Source organism: Meles meles, chromosome 13, assembly GCF_922984935.1.
Source record: "Meles meles chromosome 13, mMelMel3.1 paternal haplotype, whole genome shotgun sequence".
Classification (NCBI taxonomy): domain Eukaryota; kingdom Metazoa; phylum Chordata; class Mammalia; order Carnivora; family Mustelidae; genus Meles; species Meles meles.
In genome coordinates this window covers 49,731,729-49,758,900 of record NC_060078.1, presented here as the reverse complement: position 1 = coordinate 49,758,900, position 27,172 = coordinate 49,731,729, and the positions used below count along the sequence as shown (strand labels likewise).

Genomic DNA, 27,172 nt, shown 5'->3' with positions numbered 1-27,172 from the left:
CCACTTCCGGTGCTCCCTTCCGGCGAAGGTCCGAGCTTCGTGGGCTTGGCGCCGAGGGCGGGTTTCCGTCGGTGGCGTCTCCGTGTACTTTGTTCTTCTTGGAGGTTAGAGACTAATTTGTACAAGTTACCTTATCTTTTTTTTGTTTGTTTGTTTTTTTGTTTTGTTTTGTATTGTTGTTACAAACTCTGAAGAATTATTTTAGGAATACCTATTAAAGGATTTTTTATTTTGCTGAAGGGCTTCTGGCATGAAAAAAATGTAAATATTACCTGTAATTTTGTCTTTACCTTTAAAAATATTCTGAAACGAATATATGCTATTCGGCATCACCATCTCAACCAATTTAGAGGCCATGGCTCATCACTATTGTTAGTCTTTTGCATGTCCTGTCAACTCTTTTTTTTTTTTTTAATTCCTTTATTTGTTTATTTACAGCATAACAGTGTTCATTCTTTTGGCATCACACCCAGTGCTCCATGCAGTACGTGCCCTCCTATTACCCACCACTTGGTTCCTCAACCTCCCCCCCCCCCCCAAAACCCCCTGGTTGTTTTTCAGAGTCCATAGTCTCTCATGGTTCATCTCCCCTTCCAGTTTCCCTCAACTCCCTCTCCTCTCCATCTCCCCATGTCCTCCATGTTCTTTGTTATGCTCCACAAATAAGTGAGACCATATGATACTTGACTCTCTCTGCTTGACTTACTTCGCTCAGCATAATCACTTCCAGTCCTGTCCATGTTGCTACAAAAGTTGGGTATTCATCCTTTCTAATGGAGGCATAATACTCCATTGTGTATATGTACCACATCTTCCTTATCCATTCATCCGTTGAAGGGCATCTTGGTTCTTTCCACAGTTTGGCGACCGTAGCCATTGCTGCAATAAACATTGGGGTACAGATGGCCCTTCTTTTCACTACATCTGTATCTTTGGGGTAAATACCCAGCAGTGCAATTGCGGGGTCATAGGGAAGCTCTATTCTTAATTTCTTCAGGAGTCTCCACACTGTTCTCCAAAGTGGCTGCACTAACTTGCAATCCCACCAATCCTGTCAACTCTCTTGCCCATGTCTCCCTTGGTTATATCTCTGGATAAAACACCAAACCTGGTTGAATCCAATTTTCTGCCTATTCTGTGCTTGCACTTGTGTAGTAGATGTGGCCTTAGAAAAACACAGGGCCAACGTGACTAGTGTCACTTTCAATTTATGATCACTAAGGTCAAGGGAGCCCTTAGTGCTGCCTAGCTATCCTACTACATTTGCTTAGTCCATTCATTCTTTTAACAATTTCATAGCTTTTCACTCTTTAAGCCTCTGACAACTGCTATTTCACTCACAGCTGATGACTTTGCTTTCTATGAGAAGAAAACTATTCTGTCCTACAAGTCCATCTGCCCACCTTTCTCCACTGGAATCTGTATGCTCTACTTTCCATTCTGAATGAACAGCCTCAGTTCCTATTTAAGAAAACTCTCCATTTGCACCCTGAATTGTATGGCATTCCCCTCTCTCTTCTGTATTACCAGTTTTTCATTCCATACTGAATCAGCAACATGCAAATGAATATGCTGTGATATCTTCTATAAAATACTCCTTTATCCTTCATCCCATTTCTCTCAAGCTATTACCCCATTTCTCTGATCCTTTTTATTGCAAAACCCCTCAAGAATTGTCTTTAAGAGATGGTTCCGATTCCCATTCTATTGAATCCACTGAAATTAGTTATTACTCCCTAACAATCCAATGGAAAAGTCACCATTAGATTTCAATATCCTATGTTCAAAAATCTATACATCAGGGGCACCTGAGTGGCTCAGAGGGTTAAGCCTCTGCCTTCAGCTCAGTTCATGGTCTCCAGGTCCTGGGATCAAGCCCCACACTGGGCTCTCTGCTCAGCAGGGAGCCTGCTTCCCCCTTTCTCTTTGCCTACTTGTGATCTCTGTGTGTTAAAGAAAGAAAAAATTAAAAAAAAATCTATACATCAAAGACTTTTAGGATAGGAGAAATTGATATGTTACTATCAAACTTGGGTGTTTTGACATACTTCTTATAGATAAAAAATGAAGTCAACAAAAATCTGCTCTCAAATAAATAAATAAAATTTTAAAGAAAACATGAAAAAGTCACAAAAATCCTATTAAAATGGTAAAATATCGACAAATTTTAAGGAGTTTATATTACATAGTCAACTTGCAGTTATGAAAATGGACTTTAGATGGATCCTCTCTGTAGATGCTAGCCCATGAATCTGCTGCCCACAGGGTTTCTGACATCATCTGCCAGAGTGCTGAACTTTCTGTCCATCTAAGAGCTCCAAATATTACTTCAACAGCAAAAGCTGATCACCAATCCTGTAAAGATGGCAGCCATCTGAGAAAGGCCTGCAGTTGGAGGCAATGCTCTTTGGAATATGTAAACCATATGTTGTACTTTCATATAAAAACCAAGTAGAGCATTAGAACATGTATCATTTATGGCTCTTCCCACTTTCCAAGAATCTAAGACTGTGTCACCTGGATTATTTTGACTTCTATAATGTGCAACCAAGAACCTTATCTTTCCAACACTATCACCATTTTATAGATGTAGAAAACTAAGACAAAATGGAATTTTCCTGAAGTCATTCAACTTGTTACTGCAAACCCTGCTAAGCCAAGATACTGCCTCTTGTCAGGGCAGTGCTTTTTTCCCCCTCTAAAAATCTGCCCCTGGGGTAGGGTGGGGGTGGATGGGACCATCTAAAAGTCTAGCCTAAAGTTCTAGGGAGGGAGATAGGGTCAGGTGGTTAACAAAGGGATATAGGGACAGACTTGAGACTTACATACTGACTAACAGGGCAACAGCTCTTCTCAGACTCTGCTGTTTGGAACAGGAAAAGGCCTCATTGGAAGAACATGTTCTTGAGGTAGTGAGGAATAAGAAAGACCGGAATGACGGCCTGTCCAAATACCAATGAAAATCCCAGTTCTATGTCTTTTAACAAATTAAGCAAATAATTAGCATATATATACCAAATACCTTACCTTTATCTTATGTAATTTTCCCATACACTTTAGGGTGTTAGTAGGGTAGGTAGTGTGATGCCATTTTGCAGCTTTTACATTTTAAAAGTTTCAAGAAGCATATTTAGTGTCTCATAAAAAATTTTCCAATTTCATAATCAAGGTAGAGTATGGATTCAAATCCAATTTTTTTTTAAATATTCCAAAGCACATGTTCTCCACAGTTGATTCCCTTTATGGGGGTCCCATGTTTCCATGTAATTTTCCCCTTCAAGACTTGGTTTTCTCAATTATGAAAGGGACCCAATAACCATAGCCCTTTTCAAGGAAACACCCAAGAAAGCAGAGGGGATTAAACTGTTTCAGGAACTTTCCAGGGTTCTGTATGGTTGAAGATAATTATCACTGAAATGTGGTGCATTGTACTTAGAAAATATCAGGAGATGTTTGTAGGGATGAGTTGAGGGGCCTCAGAAGGGGTTGTTATGGGGACACAAATAATCACACCATGTTCTGCACAGTTTAGAATTCCTGGAGAATGATCCCTGGAGAATTTCTTCCCAGGGTGGTGCTGGGACTTTAGGATGTATACTGAATGGCATTTTGCTGACAGTGATCAACCTGCCTACAAATATATACCTTATACTCATTCACACAAACTATAACATAAATACAGTCTGTACCCCTTCACAGCATGTTCCCATACAACCATATTCATACACAGCATGTGCTTACATTCTCACCCATTATTGTCTGTGAGAGAATACATTATTATTCCCAATTTTTTTCAGTTCATATAGTTTTAAACTTTTTATTTTGAAATAATTGTAGATTCACAGAAAGTCAGAAAAATGTACAGGGAGGTCCCTGTGTCCTTCACCTAGTTTCTTCTAATGGCAGTATCTTACATAACTGAATTTCATAATTTTCAGGATATAGATTCTGTACATGTTTTGTTAAGTTTATACTTAAGTATTTAATTTTCTTAGGAAAGATCATAAATGATGTTGCATTTTTAATTTCAGTTTTCACATGATTATTGTTTAGTATATAGAAAATTGATTAATTTTTATGTTGCTTTTGGACCCAGTGAACTTTTTTTTTAAAAGATTTTATTTATTTATTTGACAGAGAGAGAGAGAGAGAGATCAGGTAGGCATAGAGGCAGGCAGAGAGAGGGGGAAGCAGGCCCCCTGCTGAGCAGAGAGCCCAATGCAGGGCTCGATCCCAGAACCCCGAGATCATGACCTGAGCTGAAAGCAGAGGCTTAACCTACTGAGCTGCCCAGGTGCCCCTGGACCCAGTGATCTTGCTGAACTTAGTGGTTATCAGAGGGTTTTCTTTTCTTTTCTTTTCTTTTTTTTTAAGATTATATTTATTTTTTTGAGTGAGAGAGAGCATGAGAGAGGAGGTCAGAGGGAGAAGCAGACTCCCCATGGAGCTGGAAGACCGATGTGGGACTCAATCCCAGGACTCTAGGATAATGACCTAAGCCAAAGGCAGTCGCCTAACCAACTGAGCCACCCAGGCACCCTAGAAGGTTTTCTTTTTTAAATGCTTTTTTTGACATTGTTCACATTGAGAATTATGTCATCAACAGAGATAATTTTCCTTCTTTATTTCCAATCTGTATCCCCTTTATGTTTTTTCTGACCTATTGCATTGGCTAGAATTTCCCACACTATGATGCTTAAGGGGATGAAAACTGACATCCTTGTTTGTTACTGTCTTACGGAGAAGGCATTTGATTTTAACATTAAGTTTGGTGTTACTTTAGGTCTTTGTCAATTTGAGGAATTTCCTTTCTATTCATAGTTAGCTGAGTGTTGTTATCATGAGTAGTTGTTGGATTTTATGAAATGCCTTTTCTTTTTCTTTCTTTAAAAAAAAAAAGATTTTCTTTGTTTTTTTTTTTTTTTGTTTTTTTTTTTTTCGGAGAGAGAGAGTGTGCATACTAGCATGAATTGGAGGAGGAGTAGAGGGAGAAGGAAAAGCAGACTCCCTGCTGACCAGGGAGTTGAGGGAATGGGGAGCTCAATACCAGGACTCTGGGATCATGACCTGAGCCAAAACCAGATGCTTAACCGACTGAGCCACCTAGGTGCCCCTGAAATGCTTTTTCTTACATCAGTTGAATAATCTTAATATTTCTCTTCTTTAGTATCGATATAGTAGATTCTACTAATGGGTTTCATATATTGAACCAATCTTGCATATGTAGAATAAATTCCACTTGGCTGAGGTGTATAATCCTTTTTACACATTGCTGGATTTGGTTTGATAATATTTTTTTGAGGCTTATTACACCTAAATTAATGAGATATTGGTCTGTGGTTTTGTTTTGTTTTGATACACTCTGGTTTGGGTTATCAGGGTACTAATAGCCTCATAAAATGAGCTGGGAAATATTTCCTCTTATTTTTTGGAATAGATAGCATAAAATTTATGTTAGTTCTTCTTTAAATATTTGATACAATTCTCCAGTGAAACAATGTAAGCCTGGAGATTTCTTTTTATTTTTTACAAGTTCAGTTTCTTTATTTTTATTTTTTTTAAAGATTTTATTTATTTATTTGACAGATAGAGATCACAAGTAGGGAGAGAGGCAGGCAGAGAGAGAGAGAGGAGGAAGCAGGCTCCCTGCCAAGCAGAGAGCTCGACGCGGGGCTCGATCCCAGGATCCTGGGATCATGACCTGAGCGAAAGGCAGAGGCTTTAACCCACTGAGCCACCCAGGCGCCCCAAGTTCAGTTTCTTTAATAGTTATATGACTATTCAGACTATCTTTTTGGGAGGGGGTAGTCTGTGGTTTTTAGGGAATAGGTTCATTGCTTCCACATTTATGAATGTAGAGTTGTTAGTAGTGTTCCTTCTTGAGCCCTGTTTGGGGGGCTCACAATATAGTAAGGAGCCCTTTGCCTAAATAGTGGGACAGAGGCTCATAAGAATGTTTGTATCTGTTTTCCAAGGCAAATGATCCGCTGTGTGGATGATCTAATGGTGCTTTTCCCCCCCTCTATCTTATTTTAGTCTTGTCCCACCCCTATCCAGTGCCCTTTTTCCATCTCTCCTTAGCTGATTCCAATCCTGACCCCAGAGAAAGCCAGTAGTGGTGTAGCCCCCAAGGCCACTGAGGCCCTGCTAAGCCCTCCTTTCCAGGATCCTCTCCATGTTGCCAGGGCCAGGTGCTCTGGGAGGAAGCTGGCAAGATCTTCATTTGGGGTCTATATCTTCTGCCCTTTGTAGGGTTGGGACCTGGAGGAGCACCAGGCAGTCTGTAGGCCTCAGCTGGAGAGCCGTTGGTAGACACAGAAAGAAACGTGGAAGGACTTCCATTTACTGATTTCCTCCTGGATGCCCTGCATTGGGCCCAGGGCATCCTTGCCTGTTAACAGCACTGTGGAATAGGGGTTATTCCTCACTTATCTTAAACTGAAGGCACAGAGGATGAGAGATAAAGGGCCATGACTTGTGCAAGATCCTGCTGTTGGTAAATGGCAGAGCCAGAATTGAAACTCAGCACCTTGGGTATTGAATTGGAAGCACTATCACTATAGCACATTTGTCTGTCACCTCCTCTTTTCAGGGGATCACAGATGCAATAGGCCAGAAAAGAGATGAAGAAAGGAACTTTTGTTGTACCCATTGGGCTCTGCCTCCCAATCCAGCCTGCTGGGGGATCAATCCAACATAGAAATACCAGGCCAACTAGGATGATGGCAGATGCAGGCCCAGTCATTGTGGACTCCTAGGAAAGCTGGAGAAATCAGTATTGGAGCTGGTAATGGGAGGTTAGGACTCTTATGTGGATTTGAACCCTTCTCCGAGCCAGGGTAGCTCCTGGCTGAAGCAGGGGATCACAGAGCTCCCTCTGTCTGGATCCCAGCAGAGTTCTAAGAATGTCTCCAGGTCTGTTGTTATGCCCGAGTTTTCGGGTCTGAGAGACCACCAAGGAGCCAACACCGATGTCATCACACGAGGGTTTATTTGACAAGCTTAAGCTTGGGCCCGACAAGTATACCAGACACAGCGGAGTAGGGACTTGGGCCCTGAACCAGATTACAGTCAGAGTTTTTTTATTTTTTAATTTTTTTATTTGTCAGAGTGAGCACAGGCAGACAGAGTGGCAGGCAGAGGCAGACAGGGTGGCAGGCAGAGGCAGACGGAGAAGCAGGCTCCCGCTGAGCAAGGAACCCAATGTGGGACTCGATCCCGGGATGCTGGGATCATGACCTGAGCCGAAGGCAGCAGCTTAACCAACTGAGCCACCCAGGCGTCCCACAGTCAGAGTTTTTAAAGGCAGAGTATGGGTGGACTCGGTGGTGGGTGAGGACAAAGGGGATATTCAGAAGGGCTATCAGGGTAAAGAAGACTGTCAGGATATTGGAGGCCTAGTTATTATCAAGTCAAGGCCGTTTTTCCCTCTAATGAGGCACTAACATGAAGACAGTTGGGAGTTTCCTGGTGGAATGTCACATTCCTCCTATCAAGCGTCCTTGTTAGTGAGATTTAGCACTGGGACATTTGTAAACCGGGGGAGACTCCTGTCTTGCAGGATTGTGATTTCTACAAGTTAACTATTTGTTCACATATACTACTGAGGGGAGGGGAGCAGGTGGAGAGGGGGTGCAAGTTGCCAGCTTTTGCTTTGTCAAGATGGCTGTACTTATGTCAGGGCTAGACTTGAGGTGGGTATAGCCTTGTTTTTCTTGGCCTCCACACTGTTTCCCAAATTGTCCCCAGGGTGTGCTCAAATGCTGTATAACCATAGCAATGAAAAGGGTGCTAAGGAGGGTCTCATACTGCCTTCTTCACTTTTCAGACTGGGAATTGAAGCCCAGAGAAAAGAAGAGAATTGGTTGAGTGCCTCCAGGCAAGCACGGAGGGGAGAGGAGGGAAGTTAGTCCTTCCCAGTAGTAAATGGCTCCTGGTGCTGCTTGCGAAGGGTGGAGACTTAGGGGGCAGGTAGATGACCCTAGGACTGTGGAAACTCTTGTTACAGTGTTCACCCTGCTAGATGCACCTCAGCCCGATTCCTGCACTTACTCATTAGAAGCAGTCAGCGAGTATATTCTGTGTACCTCATTGCATAAAATGCCGTTTCTCCCCAGGGCTTCACCAGCTCTGGGGCGGGTGAGGATTTTAGCGGTTTTCAGCATTATGAATCCTCTCTTCTCCCCCATCAGCCTCTTCATCCTGATTGTTGTTGCTGCACTTCCCGCCTTCCTTCAGACTGTACCTGTTGACTTTCTCCAAGATACCAGGCACAGCCAACTAAGGGATACTAATGAGTACCTAACAACCTAAGGAGCATACCCCCAATCCATGGCCAAATGTATCCTAGAGTATCCCTAAAGATTTAGAAATTTTTAAACCAAAAAATTGTGGCTTTTTAGATGTATTAGGATGATAGAAATGGAAAAGAGAAAAGAGCTGTGTGGAGTGGGCAGAGTTGGGTTGCCAGATTTAGCAAAGGAAAATGTCCAGCTCAATTAGAATTTCAGATACCCAAAGAATGACTTTAAAAAAAATTTTTTTTTAGAAGATGTGTGTCCCTTGTAATGTTTGTCTGAAATTCAAATGTTGCTGGGCATCCTGTATTTTATCTGGAAACCCTAGAGGAGCAACATGTTTCTAAGAAGGCCTCAAAAGACTCTTAAGCAGGTAATTGCAATCTGGTAAGCCATCCCAAAAGATGTGCTAGTCCAGCCTTCAGTTTAGCCACCTACCTCAGAGAAAGAGGATACTGAGAATAGATGCACAGAGCTTCTCAATAGTTCAATTACCAGCTCCTCCTGGCTCATCTTCTCCTCTGTCCTCTGTCTTTCCTTCATCTTCCGTGAAAACCCACACCTTCTCCGCTTCAGATGCCAAGAGCAGCTAAAGGCAGGGGCTGTGGCGTGAGATTGCTTGGGTGTAAATACAGGCTCTGCCACCAGAAAACAGGCACTATGGGCAGGTTTATCAATATCACTAAGTGCTGATTTCCAGTGAGGCTAGTGAAAGCTGCTCCTCTCAGGCTGTTGTGAGAATTGCAGGAAATAAGGCATAGAAGGGGCGCATCGCAGTGCGCCGCACTAAAAGTTAATTTACCTTTTTTAACCTTCAAGGGGGCAGGTGTTGCTAGAGGCATGCCTTTGGAGACAGAGGAAGATGTGGGAGGATGTTTGGACCTGCTCCGGGACTGTATGGCTTTACTCCCTGTTGCACCCCTCTCCTTGTATCTCTGACTTTTCATTTCTTTTATGTCGTTTAATTCTCAGAGCAGTCCTGGGAAGTAGGTGAGCAGAGATTATTAACTTTTTGCATATGAACAGACTGAGGCCAGATTATTTGGTTCTCCCTAAACCTTCCTCATCTGTTAAAAAAAATGAGGAGCAGGGTGAGATCCTTACAGCAGCAGAGTTTTTTAATTTCCCCAAGTCACTCATAAAAACAAACTGAGTCACTAGGATAGCAGAAGAAACATCCACTCCCCCCGCCCCCGCCCGCCCCAAAAGGATGCCTGGGTGGCTCAGTTGGTCGAGCATCTGACTTGAACTCTGGTATGGTCCCAGGGTCCTGGGATTGAGTCCCACATCTGGCTCCTTGCTCGGGCGGTAGCCTGCTTCTCCCTCTGCCTGCTGCTTCCCCTGCTTGTTCTCTCTCTCTCTGACAAATAAATAAATAAAATCTTAAAAAAGAAGAAACATCCCCACTGGACAGTACTTCAATAGAACCAAAGTCACGGTACCCCCACAAATCCCAGAAGAGGTGGGGTCGAAGCACCATGGGGCTTTAGCCGCTGTTCCAAGATAGTGAGAGTCCTGGAACCAGAACACAAACTGCCACCACATAACGAAGTCCGCAAAGAAGAGAACTCCACTCTGAGTGGACTCCAGCAGGATGCTGAGAACACCAGTGAAATGGCTAAGCTTCCACATGTTCCTTCACAAGCTCTAGTTTGTAGATGAATCCAAAAGGCTGCAGGAAACTGAAACTGCCAGGGCTCTTTGGAGAAGTGGCTGGTTCATGGCAAAGCATAGTGTAAGGGACAACTTGTCTGCCAAAGAGCAAGAAAGTTCCAAAGACTACTACCATCATGTCATAAGGGCCCAGGCCTGCTTTGACGGGTTCCCGTTTGAGTCAAACAAATCAAGCATAAGAGAATTCTATGAGACACCTAGAGATATTCAAATTTGGACTGGATATTAGATATAAAAGAATTTGTGGAAAAAATGAAGACCAACCAAATGAGAATAGCAAAGGCTATTTATTCAAAGCCTGCCATGGCAAAGTAGTCAGCTACCATCACTTGCATTTTGGCAAAGACTCAAAGGCTGTGGAGTGGTAAAGCTTCAGAGTGGAAAAAAGGGAAGGCTTTGGGTATGCCCTGATTGCAGGCTGTTGGCGAGGGGAAACTGCAGGTAGCTAAGTAGAAGAGGGCATCCTATATGATTGGTTAGGGGAGTATATTTGGCATTCTCTGATTGATCCTAAATTGTAAGTGGGGACAAAACTAAGGGATACTGTCAGTTATTAAGGTCTAACTGTTCAGGGCTGATTAGTAGTTTGGCTGCCTGGGCTGATGGCTAGGGATGATATTTTGATTTCTTACAAATCAGTCTACAAGCAGGCTGGCTTCCTGGGCTAGTTAATGTAGATTGTGGGTTGGTTTCCTGGGCTAGTTGCTACAGATTGTTTTTATTTATGGTCTTGCCATTGTCCATTTGGACATTCAGTCTCTCAAATTATTGTTTATTTTTTAAGTGTGGCAATCATACAATGTAAAAAAATGAAATAATAATGCCCTTAGGTAAGATATATATGCCTGAGGGGCGCCTGGGTGGCTCAGTGGGTTAAGCCGCTGCCTTCGGCTCAGGTCATGATCTCAGGGTCCTGGGATCGAGTCCTGCATGGGGCTCTCTGCTCAGCAGGGAGCCTGCTTCCTCCTCTCTCTCTGCCTGCCTCTCTGCCTACTTGTGATCTCTCTCTCTGGCAAATAAATAAATAAAATCTTTAAAAAAAAAAAAAAGATATATATGCCTGATTACTTATAGATTATATAGTTCAGTAAGAGGGGAGAGGAGATTGACAGATAAAATAAAATAGGCAATCTTGATATTTATGAACCTGGGTTATGGATACAGGGAGGCTAGTTATATTCTTCTATGTTGTGCATATTTTGAAATTTCCATAACAAAAGTTTTTGCTAGTGAGAGTAGTAATTGTACCTACCTCATAGGTTTGCTTTAAGTATTTTTTTTTATTTAAAAAAAATTTTTTTTAAAGATTTTATTTATTTGATAGAGAGAAATCACAACTAGGCAAAGAGGCAGGCAGAGAGAGAGGAGGAAGCAGGCTCCCCACGGAGCAGAGAGCCCGATGTGGGGCTCCATCCCAGGACCCTAAGACCACGACCTGAGCCGAAGGCAGAGGCTTTAACCCACTGAGCCACTGAGCCACCAGGAGCCCCATGCTTTAAGTATTAAATGAGATAATTCAAGTAGCAAATTTAGCATGGGACTTGAAATAAGGTGAGTCATACCTTGCTATAGACCCTCGCTAGCATGTTTCTGGCATTATCTCATGATTATGTGAGATACCCCATGGGATTATACTATACAGGCTGTTTTAGAACCTTTTTTTTCACTCAATATTCTTTCAATAAGTCATGAGGATAAAAGGTACAGCAAAGAGAATACAGTCAGTGGTATTGTAATAGTTGTATGGTGAAAGATGGTAGCTACACTTGTGAGCATAGCATATAGACTTGTTGAATCACTATATTGTATACCTAAAACTAACCTAACATTGTGTGCTGAGCCCTGTGCTTCTGAAAAACAGCACGGGTTAAGAAATCTCTCAAACTTTTGTTTGGGAGGTGGTATAGTGTGGCATAAGATAATGATGGCATTTCATTTACTGGAGGAAAGAAGAGACTTTTCAATGATGCTGGAAAGATTATCCAATCATTTGAGACAAATTTAAATTTTATCCTTACTCTTATAAGATGTGAACCTCATTAAAAATAAATTAGAGAGCATTAAAGGCAAAACATTAAGGAACAAAACACAAAACACAAAACTAAATGTTATGGGTGAAATTGTGTCCTACCCTCCCCCTTCATACTTGAGGTCCTAAGGCCTAGTATTCCAGAATATAACCTTATTTGGAAATAGGATTGTTGTAGATATAATCAAGCTAAGATGAGGTCATTAGAATGGGCTCTAATCCAATATATTTAGCTGTCCTTGTAAGAAGAAAATACCATATGAAGACAGAGACACACAGGAGAATTAAAGCCAGGAAATTGGATTGACAGTAGCTGCAGGAAGCTGGGGAGAGTCAAGGAAGGATTCTACCCAAAGACTCAGAGGGAACCAGCCTCACTTGATAATGGACTTCTAGCCTCCAGATTGAGAAAATTAATTTCTATTGCTTAAGTTTGTGATACTTTGTTATGATAACCCTAGGAAAGGAATATAATTACTACTTTAAACATTTCATCATCCCCCATCACTTCATACCCATTAACAATCACTCCCCATTCCTCCATCCCTCCCAACCTGCTTTAAATTTCCTGTTTCTATGAAGTTTCCTTTTTTGGACATTTCAGCTAAATGGAATCATATTGTATTTTGTGACCATCTTTTATTACTTAGTATTGTTTTCTTTTCTTTTCTTTTTTTTTTTTAAGATTTTACTTATTTATTTGACAGAGAGAGATCACAAGTAGACAGAGAGGCAGGCAGAGAGAGAGAGGAAGGGAAGCAGGCTCCCCAGTGAGCAGAGAACCCCATGCGGGGCTCAATCCCAGGACCCTGGAATCATGACGTGAGCTGAAGGCAGAGGCTTTAAGCCACTGAGCCACCCAGGCGCCCTCTTAGTATTGTTTTCAAAGTTTATCAGTTATGTAGCATATATAAATACTTCATTCCTTCTATTACCAAATATTCTACTGTTTGGATATACCATACTTTTTAGTCCATTTGCCAGTTGATGGACATTTGTGCCTTTCCCACTTTTGACTCTTATGAATGACACTGCTATGGACACTTGTGTACAAATTTTTGTGTATTTTCATTTGTTTGGTAGGTATCTGGGAATTGTATCACTGAGTGATATGGTTACTCCATGTTTAAAGTTTTGAGGAACTGCCAAACTGTTTTCCAAAGTGGCCACACCATTTTATCAACAATTAATGAGGATTCCAGTTCCCCACATTCTGATGGCTTCTTATTTCATTCAAAATAAGAGCCAATGTCCTTGCAGTGGACTAAATGGACCAATATTGTATTAGTGAGGGTCTTCCAGAGAAACAGAATGATAGTATATGCTTAATTAATTAATTAGTTAATTAGTTGGCTTATTTATTTACAGAGGCTAAGTGCCATGATCTGCCATCTACAAGCTGGAGAACCAGGAAAGCTGGTAGTATAATTCAGTCTGTGTCCGAAGGCCCAAGAACCAGGGAGCCAATGGCTGAAGGCCTGAGAAGCGAAGGGTGGTGTGTGGAGGAAGTCCCAGAATCTGAAGGCCTAAGAACCAGAAGCTCCGATGTCTGAGGACAAGAGAAGATGGATATCTCAGCTCGGGAAGAAAGAGAGAATTCATGCTTCCTCCACATTTTTGTTCAATTGGCCTCTCAATAGATTGGATGATGCCAGTCCATATTGGTAAAGATAGATCTTCTTTACTCAGTTTACTGATTCAAATGGTAAATATTTTCTGGAAACACTCTCATAGACACACCCAGAATTAATGTTTTACCAGCTGTCTGGTTATCCCTTAGCCCAATAAACTTGACACAAAACTAATCATGACAAACACGATCTAGCCTTTACCTGTATTTAGTGTTCTTACCACATTGACCTTTTGTTTTTTCTCAGATAAAGCAAGTACACTCTGTAGGGGGCTTTGCATCTGCTGTCTTATCAGCCTGAAACTAACTTCCCACAGATACATGCCCCTTTTTGTTACCTCACTTCCTAAAGACTTCTGCATATATGATCTCTTATCAAAGGGGCCAGTCCTTACAGCTCTATATTAAATAAGAATCCACTTCTCACCTCTTTACCTCGATTTTGTTGAATCTCTCTCTTCTAGATGTCCATTTGAATGTAAGCTCTTTGAGGGGATGGACATTATTTGTTTTGTTCATTGTCATTATACTGACAACTTTTGAAACTTACAAAGAAGAGTTTTTTTAAGACTTTATTCCTGCTGTCTTTTTTTTTTTTTTTAAGTTAAGACTTTATTGCATTGCTATATGGAAGAGAGCCTGAACTTAACTCCCAATATAACAGTGACAAGTTGGGATTTATGGCCAACTGACAGGGTGAGGGAGTAATGGAAAATGAAGAAATTGATTAGGTATGAAGATGGAGGGAGGGCAGAATAGAATTTGGTTAGATATCAAGGGTGGAGGAATTTATTTTTTTTAAAGACTTTATTTATTTGAGATGGAGAGTGAGCATGAGCCCAGGGACAGAGGGAGAGGGAGAAGGAGAAGCAGGCTCCCCATGCTTAATCAACTGAGCCACCCAGGTGCCCAGTTGGGGGAATTCTTGATGAACTTGCTTAGTAGGATTCTTCGCTAAAATTGGGCTCATTAGTCCAAAGACAAGATCTTGCAGAAGAGGATTCGGAGGATTCTGATCAAAGTTTGGTTAAGGAAGAAGTCCTTGTCAAGTGCTCTGTCCTTGGCATCTAGAATAGTGAGTGGCATTTAGCAGGGCACTGGTTAATCACTGTTAATTTGGTGAATAAATGCCCCATTCTGAGAAATAGTCTTACAAATAAAAAGTCCTAATTGAACAAAAGAGATACATTTTCCTTCCTAAGCTGTCAAATTCCTGGACTTTGTAAGACTTTTTTTTTTTTTTCCTAGAAAATAACTTTTTTTTTTCCATTTAAAAAAAAGATGGGTTCAATCTTGTTCCATCTTCTATGTCAGCAAATAGTGAGGAAGTTTTTAGTGTACCAGCCTTGGCTGCACATTAGAATCTACGTGGGAGCTTTAAAAAGCCCCCATGCCAGGACTACCCAGGGACCAAGGCCCCATTGCTGTCTGTCTGTCTGTCTGTCTGTCTATCTATCTATTTATTTATTTTTGCTAGGGAGAGGGCACAATCTATCTATTTATTTATTTTTGCTAGGGAGACGGCACAAGCTGGGGGAGCAGCAGGCAGAGGAAGAAGCAGGATCCCTGCTCAGCAAGGAGCTCCAGGCGGGACTCTATCCAGGACCCGGTGATGGGGATTCTGACCTGAGTGGAAGGCAGCGGGTTAACCCGTTGAGCCACCCAGGCGTTCTGCCCTGCAGCTTTTTAAAGCTCTTAAAGCTATGCAGACAAAGGTATAGAAGGAGACTCTGAGAGGCTAGACTGCGTCCCAGACTACATTTCCCAGAGGCCCCCGCGGCCGCCTCTGTTTCCGGCCTTGCCCGCCTCCGCGTGAGTAGAGCCGGGCTCTTGTAAGCTTGAAGGTCTCTGTGGCAAGTACCCAAACGTGTGGTCGCAGTTTTTCCGCGCCCTTGGCCTCGCAGCGCAGACCGCCCACCCTCGTATCCCAGCCAGCCGAGCTTGGTCCTGGAACGCAGTCGCTGGGCTGGGGCACTGAGACCCCGTGCGCCTCTCTTTTCCTCAGGGAGCCGGCCATGGAAGGAGCTGGCTGAGGAGGGGACGGGCGCATGTGGCCGCGGCCCCACCCCGAGGAGCGGTGCCCTGCCAAGTGAGCGCCCTAATCTGGCGCCTGACCGAAAGTTTAAAGGCTTGTACTAAGGCCCAGGGATTGAGTCACCTGTGAGACTTTCCACCCTTGTTGGCGAAGCTGCCTAACTCCCTCACACCCGGAGCTTGGCCTGAAGCTTGCTGCGGGGCCGGACTCCAGGCAGCCGGCCCTGACCTTAACCACCTTCACCTATTAACTCACCTGGGAGTAGGGAGGGAGGAGGACTGGTCTTGTCCAGTTGGCAGAAAGTTCTAGCTAGTTTAGGACACGGAGGGACTCGTCATATTTTCTTTCTTCTTTCCCAGATTGGCTTATTGAGGATTCTTTGCCCTTGCCTGGGAGAACAGTTCAGGAGGCAGATGGCCCCAAGACTACAAAGAGTCCAAATCCAGGCAAGTTTGATTTAAACTTTTCCTGAGACGTCGCCACGGTTTCGAAGTGAAGTTGGGTTTATGCTTCTTTCCTGGAAGATAGACTCAGTACCTGAACCAAATTTGGTTGCCTGAGCCAATCCTGGATTGGTGCAGCTTTACAGAGAAAGGACCCCTCTGCCCACTGTTGTCCTCCTCATTTCCTCTCTACCCATTACAGAGTTGCTCACTAAGCAGATCTTTGCTTCCCATGCTAGTGCTAGAAGCTGAAGAATACTTTGTACGTAAAGTTTAGCTCTTGCCCCAGAGGGGTTGCCGACTCACAGAAGAGGAAAAACACTCATTTATCCTCGAACAGCAGAGGCCACAGTGTCAGTGAATGATACACATGACACAGTGATGGTAGTGCTCTTGATGCTCAGGGGTCAGAGGAATCCAAAGGGTGGGTGGGTGGTGGTGGTGGTGGTGGTAGTAATCCTTTTAGTTCTTCCTGAAGATTAAATGAAGCTTGCATAATTGTAGAAGTTGGGGTGACTAGGGGAAGGCTAAGACATGAGTGAAGCCATTACATCTGAATGGTCCCAGAGAAATTTGGAAACGTTTGTGGCCTAGAATCCCAGGCTGGAGTTTGATCCAGGAGAAAACTGGGTTTTGAAGGATTTTCAGAAGTTGGCAGAGAGGAATACGTACTTGAGTATTGTACAAATTAAGAGTAACAGAAAATTTTAAAAATTAAAGATTACCTGTATTCGTATCACACGAACAATTCAAATTATTTCATTTGAAACTGTTTTGCATATGTGTTTTTTAGGTTTACCCATTTTTTTTTTCCTTTTAATATGTCATAGCCATTTCTTCCAATTGCCCCATAGTCTGCCATTTTTTATAGCTCCTTTTTATATTATAGTCAACCAGCCTGGTGACCTTGAACAAATTCTTTCAACTCGTTGAGCCTTACCGTTCTTACCTATAAAATAGATTTACTTTATGGATAGTCATGGTAGAAATTCAGAGATATGATGTATATCCTGGGCTTAGCATTGTGCCTGGTACATATTAAGATGCTGTTGCTATATCTCTCTCTATATATATTTATATTATTTATCAGTAAATTCTAGGATAAAGCCAATTTTACTCTGCATGTCTTTTGGAGTTTCAATTCATTTGTTGATTGACAAATCCTTGGACACTTCCGAAATGTGCCAGCCAGTATTTTAGGCTGGTGAGACAGCAGTGACCCACGTGGTCCCTAACCTCCCGGAGCTCATGTTATAGATGATACCGACAATAAATCTGATCCTGCCAGGAAGGGAGAAATCCTGTGAAGAAAGTGAAGTGGTTCATGGGATAGAATGGGATTGGATGGGAGAAAAGAACTTTCTGATGAAGTGACATTGAAGTAAAGATCTAAAAAAAGAGGGATGAGCAAATGCCAGGCCCAGAGGAAGGAGCATGTTAGGTGCGTTGGAAGAGCAGGAGGAGCCCAGTGTGGTTCAAATGAGGGGCCACGACCTCCCTTTATCCCTGGCTGGATTTTCCAGCTTCTTATCTTCTAATTTGTTGTTCGTGTGTAGCAAGTCTGCTTTCTGAGCCTCCTTGATCCTTTTATTAACTGTGTTCCACTTCCCTCTTCATAAACAATCTGGAATATCAGAAGCTGGCCTTGAACGTGTAGCTTTTCTTTTCCAGTGAGGACTTCCTGGTTCCCTACTTCGGGGTCAAGGGTGTAAACAGTTCCTGGATGAGCAGAATTGGGTTTCATTTTGCAGGGATCACTGACATTTGGGGATGTTGCTGTGACCTTTACCCAGTTTGAATGGAAACACCTGGATACCACTCAGCAGACCCTGTATAGGGATGTGATGCTGGAAAACTATGGGAATCTGGTGTCTGTGGGTAAGAGTGTCTTTTCTTTTCTTTCTTTTTTTTTTTTAAGACTTCATTTATTTGAGAGAGAGCATGAGCATGCATGCATGTGAGCAAGGGGGAGAGGGGCAAAGGGAGAGGGAGAAACAGACTCCCCACTTAACAGGGAGCCCCAGGCATCCCAGGACCCCAGGGTTATGACCTGAGCTGAAGGCATATGCTTAACTGACTGAGCCACCCAGGTGCCCCTTAAGGATGTCTTTTTAACTCAAAATTGAGTTCCTGGGCAACTGTGGGTTTTCACAAGGTGTATAGGTATTTAAAGATCTTAAATAGGAGGTTTTGTTTGTTTTTAGCATGGGCTTTGAGACTGGAGTTAATGCTCCTTGTGTCCCTCAGAAAGTCAGAGGCATAGAGTTTAAGATGGCAGCATTGTGGGCAGTCTAGGCCAGTTCTCTAAATTTTTCCATGTTTGTGTCTATAACTACATGATTTAGACATGCTGATACCACAGAGGGTGGTATCCTTCCTGACAGGGAGACCTCTGTGAGATTGAGGTCTGGAACAACTGCTTTTGCTCATTACCACAGTAGCATTCCTTTTCTTTCTCTGTGAACAGGCCTTCTCTCTTCCAAACCCAAACTCGTCACCCAGCTGGAGCAAGGGGCAGAGCCATGGATGGAAGTACAACAGATTCCATCAGATTCTTGTTCTGGTGAGTGAGGTGGGAACCATTTCAAGCAGTAGCTGAACACACTGAATGGTGAGGAAGGGTTCTTGGTCAGAAGGCTCATTTTAGAGGGCCCATGTCTGGGCAGCAAGGCTGGGGTACTTGACACAAGTTTCCTCTTTTAAAAGTCACTGTCGTATCAAATGACTTGCTGTTTTTCTCTTCATTCCTATGGAGAGGAGCTCCCTTCTTGAGGGCTTCAGGCCCACGACCTGTTGCTCTGAAATCTTCAGTTTCTTTATGTGTTTTTTTCCCTCCCCATTTTCAGGCACTTGTCAGGCTATACTTTGTTTCTATCTTCTGTCCATTCTCAATTCTTTTCAATTTCTGTCATGATTAACTTAATAAATGACTCTATATCCCTTTCTAGTTTTAATATCCACTATCTCTAATCGTATAGTGGCATGGCAGATTCCGAGTGCAAGCATAGTTTCCTACTATCAGATAATTACTATTTTTGGCAAACAAACTGATGGGCAAGCATTTTCTTCCCTTGTGGTCTTTTTCTCTGTTACCCTTTGCTCTTGACTCTCTCTTTTTTTTTTTTTTTTTTACATATACTCTGCATAAATTTCTGTATGTCACTTTCTTCATGTCATAATTCAACTCAAAATATTTAAACATGGATGTTTCTTTCACCTAAAATATTTATCCTGCCAGTATTCCTTTAAAAAAAACTCTGTTATTTTGTCTATATTATCCTTAGAGAAACTTTTATAACTGTATTTCATGGAATATACCAAGGAGGCACAGTTTGTTTAACCTAGGTTTTTGGTTTTGTTTTGTTTTTTAATGCTTTTCAGTAATTCTTTTTGTTCTTACTATGTTTAATGTGTTTTCCCCAAGTTTTTGTGTAGATTCTTTTTTTCAAAAGGATTTTATTTATTCATTTGAGAGAGAGAGAGAGAGAGAGAGAGAGCATGAGCAGGGGGGAAGGGCAGAGGGAGAGGGAGAAGCAGACTTCCCGCTGAGCAGGAAGACTGACTCCGGGCTGATCTCAGGACCGTGAGATCATGACCTGAGCCCAAGGCAGATACTTAACTGATTGAGTGACCCAGGCACCCCTGTGTAGATTCTTTATAGGGTAACAGTAATAACTCAGTCTTCCTTCTTTGTTCTTTCTGTTTTGATTTTGGTATTTTTTGATATAAGATGTTTAGAATTTAGATATGTAGTAAAAGCTAGCCGTGTTTCCTTTGACATTTCTTCCATCCATTTGGCGGACTAATAAATCTTTATACAAAGATTCCACAACCATTCCATGTTTCACAGTTTCCCCTCCTTTTTTGCATATTCCACTCTATTGGTTTTAGAAATGCATATGGTATAAAATTCAGGTGGTTCAAATGGTATGCAGCTTTCTTCACATACCTTTCTTAATCATCTAGTTCCTCTTCCCAGAGTCATCTTTGTATAAATTTCTTGTGGAAATTTCCAAACATAATGTATGTTTTGCAAGAATATACATGTATTCCTTTTTTTTTTTTTAAGTACATGATTGTACACCATTCTGTGTCTTGCTTTTGTCATATCTTGGAAATCATTTCACATAGCTATATTGTTTAGAGTGCTGTTTTGTTTTTAATGGCTGTATAGTTTTCCATTTTACAGATTATGCTGTAACTTATATACTCAGTTTCCTATTGGATATAGTAACTATGAACAATGGTGCAGTGATTATTGATACACATATCAATTCTCTCAAGTACAAGTAAATCTATAGGATAAGTTCTAGAACAAGAATTTATAGGTGAAAGTGTAAGTATATTTTTAAATTGGTGGACAGTGCTAGTATCCATACATTTATACTCCTGTTGACAATGTATGATTGTCATACCAGATAGCAATCTGATCATACCTCATCAAGAGTGTCTTATACTTTTTGATAATTGCTAATCTGATAGTTAAAACCTTTTATTTTATTATAATTTTAATATGCATTTCTCTTATCAGGAGTGTGGTTGAGTGTAGATTTTTTTTAAAGTTTGTTTTATATTGACTTTTTTGTATTATCAACTATAATGGTAATGATGGATATGCTTCTCTTTTAGTGTTTTTAATGGGATTGTGTCTAGGATTCTCCCATTTAACTGGTTATTAGGTTGGGATACATAAATGTTTCATAAAGGAAGTATTTAATTCACTTCTTTCATTAAGAAATTATTGTTTTTCGGGGCACCTGGGTGGCTCAGTGGGTTAAGCCTCTGCTTTTGGCTCAGGTCATGATCTCAGGGTCCTGGGATCGAGCCCCGCATCGGGCTCTCTGCTCGGTGGGGAGCCTGCTTCCCTTTCTCTCTGCCTGCCTCTCTGCCTACTTGTGATCTCTGTCTGTCAAATAAATAAATAAAATCTTTAAAAAAAAAAAATTATTGTTTTTCTTTTTTCTTTTCTTTTCTTTTTTTTTAAGATTTTATTTATTTATTTGACACAGAGAGATCACAAGTAGGCAGAGAGGCAGGCAGAGAGAGGAAGGAAAGCAGGCTTCCTGCTGAGCAGAGAGCCGAATTCAGAGCTTGATCCCAGGACTCTGGGATCATGACCTGAGCCAAAGGCAGAGGCTTTAACCCACTGAGCCACCCAGGTGCCCCAAGAAATTATTGTTTTTCAAGTAAGCATGGACATTGAATTTTTTTTTAAAGATTTTATTTATTTATTTGACAGACAGATCACAAGTAGGCAGAGAGGCAGACAGAGGGTGGCGGGGAAGCAGGCTCCTTGCCAAGCAGGGAGCCCAATGCGGGGCTCGATCCTAGGACCCTGAGATCATGATCTGAGCCGAAGCCAGAGGCTTTAACAACTGAGGCACCCAGGTGCCCCATGGACATTGAATTTTATCAAGTGCCTTTCAGCTTGTGCGAAGATAGTATCTTTCTTTTCCCTTTTGATCTGTTAATATGGTAAATTTTACCTTCAATTATCTTAACAACTTTGCATTCTTAATAGAACCATCTTGGTTATGACATCATTACATTATTTTTTAAATATGCTAGTAGATGATTCTGTTTGCTAATCTTTTATGTAAGTTTTTGCATTGGTATTTATAAAAAATTTATTTACATTTTTCTTTCTTGTTAGGCCATTTTCATTAGGTCTTGATTTCAGTTTTGAAATCTCTCTCTCTCTTTTTTAAAGATTTATTTATTTATTTATTTATTAGAGATAGAGTTCACAAGTAGGCAGAGAGGCAAACAGAGAGAGGGGGAAACAAGCTCCCCGCTGAACAGAGTCCGATGTGGGGCTTGATCCCAGGACCCTGGAATCATGACCTGAGCCAAAGGCAGAGGCCCAACCCACTGAGCCACCCAGCGCCCCAGTTTTGTAATACCTCTTAAAAATTTTTTTTGAACCTTTCCTATTTTCATCCTCTGGTATAGTTTAATTCACATGATAGCTGGTTCCCTGCAAGTTTGGCCGTTGTTTTGTTTTTACTTATTTTTTTTTTTTTAAAGATTTTATTATTTATTTATTTATTTGACAGAGAGAGAGATCACAAGTAGACAGAGAGGCAGGCAGAGAGAGAGAGAGGGAAGCAGGCTCCCTGCCGAGCAGAGAGCCCCATGCGGGACTCGATCCCAGAACCCTGAGATCATGACCTGAGCCGAAGGCAGTGACTTAACCCACTGAGCCACCCAGGCGCCCATGTTTTTACTTATTTTTAATGGCAGGTTCAGGGGAGAGGAATTGGGGGGTAGTTATTTGATGATATTCTTTCTTTTATAGTAGCTTGTCCAAGTAGATTTTTGCTCTCTCTCAAAACAGTTTTGGTAATTTATAACGTCCTAAAAATATCCAGTAATTCAAGTTCTCAAATTTGTCTGTATAGTTTTGAACAAAGTACCTTTCTGATTTTGAAAAAATTGTATTTATTTATTCAAGATGGGTTGGGAGGGGACATGTTGAGGGTAGGGGCAGAGAAAGAGGGAGAAGCAGATTCCCTGATGACCAGGGAGACCAACATGTGGCTTGAACCCAGAACCCTGGGATCCTGGCCTGAGTTAAAGGTAGACACTTAACTGAGTGAGCCACCCAGGTGCCCTGCTTTTATGAATCTTTTTGATTTTTATTTATTTATTTTTTAAAAGTTTATTTATTTTTTAAAGTAATCTCTATATCCAACGTGGGGCTCAAACTCATGACCCTGAGATCAAGAGTCATGTGTTCTTCCAACTGAGCCAGCCAGGCACCCCTCTGATTCTTTTTGTAATATTCTCTACATTTATGGTTACTTTCTACTGATTTCTTACATTATTTATTTGCCTTTTTAAGATTTATTAACTCTTTTGCTTTTTTATTTTTTTATTTTTTTTTTAAAGATTTTATTTATTTGACAGAGAGAGATCACAAGTAGATAGGCAGGCAGAGAGAGAGAGAGAGAGAGAGAGAGGGAAGCAGGCTCCCCGCTGAGCAGAGAGCCCGATGCGGGACTCGATCCCGGACCCCGAGATCATGACCTGAGCTGAAGGCAGCGGCTTAACCCACTGAGCCACCCAGGCGCCCCTACTCTTTTGCTTTTTTAAAGAGCTCTTAGATGTATTTATCCATTATTATATTCCATTTTTTAATATTTAATTCCTTTTCCTTTTAGTTTTCTTAGGTTTATTTACTTTTTCTAACCTTCTTAATTGTTTACTTAAATTAATTGATTTTCATTCTTGTTTATGTAATATATATATTTAAAGCTTTCAGCTTTTGTTTGTACAGTGTTTTGGTTAGTATTCAATAGATTCTGATATGGTTTTCATGATTATTAGATATTTTGCACTTTGTTTTTCTTTGCACTTTGATTACTCTGACAAAGTATTAACAGACTCATAAGCTAGTCTTCCTTTTTATTTCTTAAAGAAAAAAATTTTTAAAAATTTAATACATAATATAGAAAAGTTGATAAAAAATACATATATACACAGTCTGAATTAGTATTTTTAAAGCCACTACTATGTAACCAGCACTCACATCAAGGAAAAGAACATTGGCAACACTACTAAATCACATGTTGATCCCTCCCAATAATTAGCCATCCTCTCTCCACCCCCACAAACTAACACTAAAGTTTATTTGGCCACTTTAATTCATTGTCCTTGCTGCTGGAACCAAGTTCCCAGGTGATGCTGCTGCTGATGCTATTGGGCTGGGAACTATACTTTGAAAACCATTGCTGGAGTATTTTATTCATTGTGTGGCTATTCCATAGCTTATCTCATATATGTGGATGGAAATTTGGGATATTTCCAGCTTTTGACTGTTAAGAGTTACTATGAACATTCTTATAGGTAGGTTATCTTTTGGTTCATGTGTGGATATGTTTCTTTTGGGTGTATACCTAAGCAGTGGAATTTCTATTTTATGGGATATGCATATATTCAGCTTTAGTACCTAATGTCAAATAGGTTTTCAAAGGTTTGTTCCATTTATATTTCTGCCATCAGTGTGAGAGAGTACTCATTTTTTTGTATCTACCAACACTTGATAATGCTAATCTTTTGAAGTTAGGCATTCTTTGGGTGTATTGTTTATCTCATTGTGGTTTTAATATCCTTATCCATTATATTTAATGAGGATAAGGACATTTTCAAATGTTTATAGGCCATTATATATCATCTTTTATGAAGTATCTATTCAGAGAATCCTTTCTTGATTATATATGCAGTATCACCCTTCTCTCTGTGGTTTGCTTTTCACTATTAATGGTCTTTTGATGAATGGAAGTTCTTAATTTTGATGACCTCTAGTTTATCACTTTCCCTTTCTTGTCAGTGCTTTTTGTGTCCTTTTAAATAAATCTTTCATTTCCCCATGTTCATGAGAACATTCTATTGTGTTAACTCCTAGAAGTTTTATTGTTTGTCTTTTACTTTTAGATTTATTATCCTCTTAGAATTGATTTTTGTGCATGGCAAGAGGTAGGGGTTTAAGTTTAACGAACCCCCATACCTCACAAGTGCCAGTGTTCTCTCCTTTTCCTCACTGCTCTGCAAGCTACCTTTGTTATAGAACAAGTGTCCATATGCTTCTCTTTCTCTTCATATGACTAATTTGCCTCCACCTACCTTTATAATCAGTATCTTAAAAATTTTCTCTGGTTTAATCATTACACATTAAATGTGTATCCCATCAAAGGCCATTTGAAGGATCTGAACTGTTTCTCACCAGCCTTCCTTTTCAACTTGAGTTTTCCTAAAAAAATAAGTCTTAGCTCTAGTATCTGATGTATGGAATCTCTCCCCAGGCTAATAAATATAAATAGTAAAAGATATAAATATCGATATGTATGTATGTATGTATATAAGAAAAAATTCATTCAGTAAAAGAATTGATCAGTGACTGTTTTATCATAAATTTGGCTCCATTAGTTTTTCAGAATCGTCTTACCTATTTTCTCGTGGGTAATAGGTATGTACTTTGTAAAAAAAAAAAAATCGCAATTTGGTGTGTTGTTTTTAAGATATGTTACAAAACATAGATTACCGTAAAATTTTTTGTCTTGAGAACTGTTTTTGTTCCTTAAATATTTTGTCTGTTTTCTTTCTCTGAGACATTAAATATTGGTCCTCTGTTAAATTCTCAGAGAAATGTTATTCTTAAGTTTTTGGAGACATTAAAGTGTTCTCAAATGTACCACCCTATAGCTATATGCCCTAGCAATCATGGTTTGCTTTGGGATATTTGGTTTTCTCTCCAAGTATGTGTTTGTTCTCACATTCTCATCTATTTTTTGGGGTATGTGTTTTCTATATGACCTTCCTAACTTGCCAACTTCTTAGATGTTCTTTGCATTATTTAAATACAATATTTATTATATAACTTCATTCCACTTCTTTAGACTCTTACTTTTATCTTTCGTCTTGCCATCTTTTCTTAGCAAGAATCACCAGTGGGATGAATTAATTTTATGTAACCCTTAATTGTATAAAACAGAACATTATTTTTATGCTGTGCAGCTCTCACTTTCAGTATTTCAACATAGCGAATGTTTGAATTAAAAAAATTTTTTTCAGTCCAGGAGTACTGCTTTGAAACAAAGATGTCCACCCTAAAGCAACATACTTCTGAAGGATCTGATCTGGGAGACCAAACAAAAAGTGATGTAATGGAAAGAGGTCTGGACTGGGAGGGCAGAATTTCCACAGAGAATGCGCATTATAAATGTGAGGAATGTGGGAAAGTCTTCAAATATAATTCCTCCCTTATTAGCCACCAGAGAAATCATACTGGTGAGAAACCCCATAAATGTAATGAATGTGGAGTTGCCTTTATGAGCAGTTCTTCTCTTTTAAATCATTATAAGATTCACACAGACAAGCAGCCTTATAGATGTATTGAATGTGGGAAATTCCTTAAGAAGCACTCAACATTTGTTAATCATCAGAAAATTCATTCTAGAGAGAAACCTCATAAATGTAATGAATGTGGAAAAGCTTTTGGAAAGAACTCTATCCTTTTACGTCATCAGAGAATCCATACTGGTCAGAAACCCTACAAATGTAATTACTGTGGGAAAGCCTTTGCTCAGAATGTAGCCCTTACTTGCCATGAGAGAATACATAGCGGAGAGAAGCCTTTTAAATGTAATGTATGTGGGAGAGCTTTTAGGGATAACTCAACTGTGTTGGAACATCTGAAAATCCATACTGGTGAAAAACCGTATCGGTGTAATGAATGTGGAAAAACCTTTAGGAAGAGCTCCACTCTTGTTAGTCATCAAAGAATGCATACAGGAGAGAAACCCTATCACTGCAGTAAATGTGGAAAATCTTTCAGGTATAGCTTATCCTTTGCTGGACATCAGAAAACTCATAGTGGAAATAAACCCTATCAATGTAATGACTGTGGGAAAGTCTTTATGAAGAGCTCAACCCTTATTGGACATCGGAGAATTCATACTGGAGAAAATCCCTATTACTGTAAGAAATGTGGGAAATCCTTTAGGCATAGCTCTGGCCTTGTTGAACACCAGAGAATCCATACTGGAGAAAAACCTTACGAATGTAATGTATGTGGGAAGGCTTTTCCCCAGAATTCAGCCCTTAAACAACATAAGAAAATGCATAACAAAGAAAGAACCATCAAATGTAGTTAGTGTGGTAAATGAAGAAGTAGTTTATTCCTTTTGATCATCAAAGAGGAGACTTCCAACAAATCACACATTTAAGAAAAATAGTCTGTGTGCCTCTATCCTGGAGAACCCCTCACTTGTGAGGATGTTCACTGTAGTATAGTTTGTACTGCTGAAATATTTGAAGAACATAGATGTCTATCAATATGGAAATAGTTACTATAGAACACTATGGAGGAAGCAAAAAGAATGAGGTAGAGATCTGTATAGAGCCATAGAAATACAGGATATCTTGTTCAAGTTAAGAGAGCAAGTTGAAAAAAAATCTACGTATTGTGGTCTAATTTATATTTAAAACAATGAAGCTATTTTTATTTATACATGTATGTCCTGTGTATTCAAAAAGATCTGATAAATAAAGTCCAAATGTTGC

At 40.5% G+C, this 27,172-nt stretch overlaps 1 protein-coding gene across 2 annotated transcripts; it reads left to right on the top strand.

Annotated features, from left to right (window-relative positions):
• Window positions 1-34: 34 nt before the first annotated feature.
• ZNF485 (zinc finger protein 485) lies at window positions 35-27,145 on the top strand. Of its 2 annotated transcripts, XM_046027370.1 has the most exons (6): window positions 35-104; window positions 13,369-13,664; window positions 16,025-16,111; window positions 17,860-17,986; window positions 18,576-18,671; window positions 25,682-27,145. In XM_046027370.1, exons 3-6 carry the CDS (start codon window positions 16,079-16,081, stop codon window positions 26,761-26,763), a joined length of 1,338 nt encoding a protein of 445 aa, XP_045883326.1. In that variant the 5' UTR covers window positions 35-104; window positions 13,369-13,664; window positions 16,025-16,078; the 3' UTR covers window positions 26,764-27,145. The 2 variants fall into 2 exon arrangements, with proteins under 2 accessions (XP_045883326.1, XP_045883327.1); XM_046027371.1 differs by lacking the exons at window positions 35-104; window positions 13,369-13,664 and adding an exon at window positions 15,561-15,614.
• The last annotated feature ends 27 nt before the right edge of the window (window positions 27,146-27,172 follow it).